This window comes from Vicia villosa, linkage group LG2, assembly GCF_029867415.1.
Source record: "Vicia villosa cultivar HV-30 ecotype Madison, WI linkage group LG2, Vvil1.0, whole genome shotgun sequence".
In the NCBI taxonomy this organism is placed as follows: domain Eukaryota; kingdom Viridiplantae; phylum Streptophyta; class Magnoliopsida; order Fabales; family Fabaceae; genus Vicia; species Vicia villosa.
In genome coordinates this window covers 91,805,304-91,810,439 of record NC_081181.1, presented here as the reverse complement: position 1 = coordinate 91,810,439, position 5,136 = coordinate 91,805,304, and the positions used below count along the sequence as shown (strand labels likewise).

Here is a 5,136-nt window from a genome sequence, read left to right as displayed (position 1 = left end):
TTTACGTCATGCACTAGAAAAACATGAGGTGAAATAAAAAATTCTCTCAATTTTAGAAAAATCAAGATGACTAGCAAATTGTTTAAATGTACAAGCCACACATTTGATATATTTTGGAATAATTGAACGTATTCCCGTAAGTTAGATTACACCATAAAAATCATGCAATATGACAAAAAAATCAAGTAAACTATATATAAAATAAAATAACCAACCAATTCAACAAACACTCCAATAAACAAATTACTTTCATGAATAAGGAAGTTTCTAGGAATGACTTTGTCTGCAACCAAATAGTTAGTTTTCACATTGAACCATCTCAGTGACTCATAATTACAATATACAAACACACACTGCTTAAAAAAATATAAAGGACTGTAGTGGGGGTAATGCATTATCAAGTTGCTTCATGGACTATTGCTGCCTCAATCAATCTGGGACTTTCCTTCTTCCTCTGTACCGAAAAATTCAAATGAAGAATTACAAGCATTCTGGAAAAATTCGTCATTACTAAATGCCAATTTAATAATCTTGTCGTATTTATTTTTCGCATCCAAGAATCCATGCTCAAATTCAGCATAATCCTTCAATCTTTCTGGATCCGTATTAAGCTGTTTAACGGTCTCTCGAATGTGTGAAGTCATCACTTCACATATCTTCGAGAGACCATCATTAACACGGCCGAACAAATTATACATTCTACCCAAATCCTCGTATTTATCATCACAAAGCATGTTTACTAGCCCAGAGTTCTCCATATGGATTAATGTAATCATGTGATTCTCAATCATCTCTTTCTCGACCACATCCGTAATCTTCTTTTCAGTCTTAGGGTCCAAGTAATGTCTCACTCTCTCTATTTCCTCATTCAGACGCCTCTCAGTTTCTTTGAGATAATCCCCGCATTCACAACACTCAATAAATTTAAGGGATTCAGCCTTGTAGAACTCAGCTGAACCTTGCAGAAACGGAGTCTCGAATTCTTGTTCATAAACAGAAGGACCTAAATCCATCAGCATCTTTGTTATGTTTCTAATCAGTTCTACATTAACATCTTCCCCGACACGCTCGCTATATACTAATTCCAAAAGCGTACTCGATAGTCGAGTCCTTATCTGGTTTGAGTAAATAACATTTTCTCTCCATAGGTTTAGGCCAAGTTCATAAACAGGTGTCTTCTGGGTGCTTGGGACATAGGTCCTATCCATGTACATCAGCATATCTCTAATCATATGTAAAGCCTTATTATAATCATTCCATTTTCGGTTTAATTCTTCAAGAACCAAACCTTCATAAGCGGCTTCAACAGATCTAGCTATCTCATTAAGATGAGAAGTCATGGTGGCAACTAGTCCAGAATATAGCTTTTCGCCGAACTTGTGAAGAATCATATTGTAAGCATGTCTAAATCCAAAAAATATATTAGAAACATGAAATTTATAGCTCACAAATTTGTCTCTCAGATTTCATACAAACAACAAGAAAGTCTTATAACCAAAACATGAATATGTAATTAAAGAGTTATTGAATATAACCTGTAAAGATCTTCGAAATCAAGATGACTATTGTTGTGGATGAATATATCATGAATTGCACGTTCCAGAATGTTCCATGTCTTGTCAGCATAGTTCTGATCCTTGATGTCTCGGTATTTGAAAGCCTCTATCTGAAATTTTCTGTTCTGGTTACTCATCTTCTCCTTAAGCTGAAGAGATGTCCTTGAAACAAGGATTTATTTATAACAAGAAAAATACTACTTTAATAGAAAGTAGACTGAAAAAGACGACTTTGGTGAATGACTTTCACACACACATGTATCTTCTGCGAATCTCAAGGTTATTTTCCACAATATGTAAACAATAATTTGTTTCAAGACTCTATTAACTTTAAAATTGTTGAATTTTGACTCCAATTTCAAATCTTCTCTTATGTTATATTATGCTCTGTCATATTTTTATTTTAAACTCAAACTCATTAATTCAAAATCATAAACTGCTTTAATGTTAACTGATTTTATTTGTATTCTCATTGTCGGTTTAAACTAATTTATTAGTTGAATATTGTTTCACAACCCAATTGAATTTGAATGTAGTGATAGTGATGAAGAGCCGCCTTTAAAAAAATTTAAAAATATATTTAAAATAATATGGAAGCTAATTTCCGAATGTCCCTTACATACTTACATACATAAAAAAGTATGGAAGTTATTTCACAATTCGTGAATATTACAGAAGTTAAGTTCCGTGATAATAAATTTCCATTGTTAGCATATTTTAATGAATCTTATACAATTCAATCAAATCATATATTGATCACAAAATACAATCCAAAATACAATATATAATTCAATCAAATCATACATTTATCAAAAGTAACAACAAAATAAAAACTAAATTAAATCAACAACCAGTCCGGGTCGGGAAACTCATCATCATTTCCGCCCTCCTGATCAGTCGGTGCATAACCACCCGCATTTTGGTTTCCATCAAACGATTGCAGAAATTGTTGCATTTGGGCCTCCATATCCGATTGTCTCTTCGCTATGACCTCCATTTGCCGCTGATGCACACTCTGCATTGCCTCCATTTGGGCCTTCAAAGCCACTTCACGTTCCGCCGCATCGCGTCTCGCCTCGTTTACCGTCAATTGTCTTACGGTTTCTCGCTGTTCCGGTGTCAAAGTTACGGGACGTGAACCTCCTTCCCTGTCCATAACTCTTTGGAATAGAGTTCTATCATCTGGTCTCAAGGTGCCTGCCATATTTCCACCACCAAAAAAACACCCGTTAGGCCCCTTGCCGCCAATGACTTCACTCCAAAGATAAAAATCCACTTCCGGATGAAGCGGCTCTCCCGGTCTTGGAGTATATTGTGGGTTAATATTCAAAAATCGTACAAGGAATGCCTGATAATCATCCTACACATACAAAAAAAATTAAGTTAAATATAATTTAAATAAAATTAAATTGACTAAATAATATATAAAAAATAGCCACGTGATTTTCACGCTGCAAATTTAGTTGCCACATGATTTTCACGCCACAACTTCTCACTTGCCACATGAAAATCACAACACAAAAGTTGCCAACAAATTAAAAAAATTTGAACAACGTCAATTAAATAACTTACCATAGCTTTTTGTGTACGCTCGTCAACGAAACCTCCTGTTTTCTTTGTCCGAGTCCTTGCAATCAACTCGGTCATCAGAGGTGGTCTATTCAATTCCTTAGCCTAAAGGCAACCCCCTTTTTCAGATGCTCTCATCTTCTTTGCATTTTCAGATTTAGCCAGAAACTCATCACTCTCCCAATATTTAAGAAGTTCCTTAAAGACTTCTTCTCCTATCCAATTGGGGCGGATGCCATGAAGTTCCCAACGCTTTCTAACACGTCGTAGCATGTCAGAAAGTCGTCTTGAAGTTTCTGCCATAATAATTTTTTTTAATTTGCTTCTCTTTCATTGGTTCCCACACACATTTTTCCTGCAATGTTGTATGACATTAAAATAAAAGTTAAATAACTCTAATGAAAAAGTCATTTAAATAACATAACTTAAACAATAACTTAAATATACCTGAAATTGCTTAAACCAATATTCTCTATCTTTGCCCTTAACATCTTTAAAAGTCTTTAGAAATGTTTTATAATTCTGCTCAATTATATAACTTATAACGTTGGCAGCAGTCCGACTCGGCGTGAATCTAAACAACATTAATTGAATTAGCATTAATTATAAAGTTATTAAAAAAATATTAATAAAAAATATGTATATAATTTTTCGTTTTTATTTTATATATTATGTCTAATTAAAAAACTAACCTAATAAACCTAACAAACCTAATTTATAAAAATCTAAACAAAAATCTAATAAAAAAATTTAGAAAAAAACTTACCTCTTTTTCAATCTACTCCACCTTCTTCTCCTTCACCTTCTTCTCCCTTCAAAATCTAAACAAAAAAAAATTTAACATTAAAATTATAATATAGTATGAATATAAATCAAAATTATAAATAAATACTGATGCAATTTACCTTTAGGATAAGAAAACGTGATATTTATGAAAAATATTTGTGATTCAATGGTATCAAAAATGGGTTTGAAATTGGGAGAAAGGTTTGTGTTTGGAGACAAACCAGAAAATGTGAGATATGAATGATGAACGCGTATGGGAGGGAGAAGGATAAGGCGTGTATTTATAACACCATCAACGACGTGAATTTCACGTCGCAACCTAGTCACGTGTAATTCACGTCGCAACCTCCCCAACGGTATAAAACCATCTTCTCTCATTGTAATAAAGCCTGCATAGGCCAACTGTAATTGTGTGGCGTGGAATTACGAGCCTATCAGCGACGTGAATTTCACATCGCAACCTTGCCACGTGTAATTCACGTCGCAACCTCCCCAATGGTAATAAATAATTTCTCTCACTGCAATAAAGTCTGTACAGGTCAGTTTGCAAAACTTTAGCGACGTGAATTACACGTCACTCCTGAAATTTTGAAAATTTTCAAATTTCACCCATGTGAATTTCCCCGCCTATTTAATTTTTTATATTAATTTTATTGTTGCGACGTGATTCCTACGTCACAACTATTTTTAAAAAAAAAAACTGACACACAATATTTACGTTATGTTTGATATTTTAATATTAAAATTGCTAGTGACGTGTTTTACACGTCGCAACTACCTTTTATTACCCACGTGATTATCACGTCACTATTTCACGTGGCTACACAACACTTTTCTTGTAGTGTATGTAATTCAATCAAAATATCATATATTAAGTCAAAATGCAAAGCATACATTATCCATACATTATCAAAATACAAATTATTAAAATACGAAGAACAAGTCAACTAATGAATATATTTGACCTCCCGGTTCCTCCTCTACCTCCTATATTGCAAGACATGTTGTGCCTCGACTATATGACCTCTAAGTGGCCCTCCCATGAGTGACTTCTTGAAATTATTCGTTCTCTATACGTGTTTGCCTAGTAGCCACAATGCGTTGAGAAACCGGAAACACATCAACGACATGGTTCACTCTACCATGCTCCTCCTCTAATATCTCCTGATGAGTTGACCTAGGTGACTCTTCCTCTGCATCTGGTGTCATGTAAGGATGTGACACT

The 5,136-nt window shown here is 34.1% G+C and overlaps 1 protein-coding gene across 1 annotated transcript; it reads right to left on the bottom strand.

Annotated features, from left to right (window-relative positions):
* Positions 1–237: 237 nt before the first annotated feature.
* LOC131646420 (cullin-3A-like) lies at positions 238–1,950 on the bottom strand. Its single transcript, XM_058916453.1, has 2 exons — positions 1,536–1,950; positions 238–1,404 (listed from the first exon to the last, which is right to left on the bottom strand). Exons 1-2 carry the CDS (start codon positions 1,691–1,693, stop codon positions 426–428), a joined length of 1,137 nt encoding a protein of 378 aa, XP_058772436.1. The 5' UTR covers positions 1,694–1,950; the 3' UTR covers positions 238–425.
* Between the last annotated feature and the right edge of the window lie 3,186 nt (positions 1,951–5,136).

What these genes read in the sequence shown, in the direction of transcription:
- LOC131646420 (XM_058916453.1), bottom strand. Translation starts at nt 1,693, where the DNA reads ATGAGTAACCAGAACAGAAAATTTCAGATAGAGGCTTTCAAATACCGA. An exon ending in GATTTCGAAGATCTTTACAG is followed by an intron (nt 1,405 to 1,535) that starts GTTATATTCAAT and finishes TTTTGGATTTAG; the next exon opens with ACATGCTTACAATATGATTC.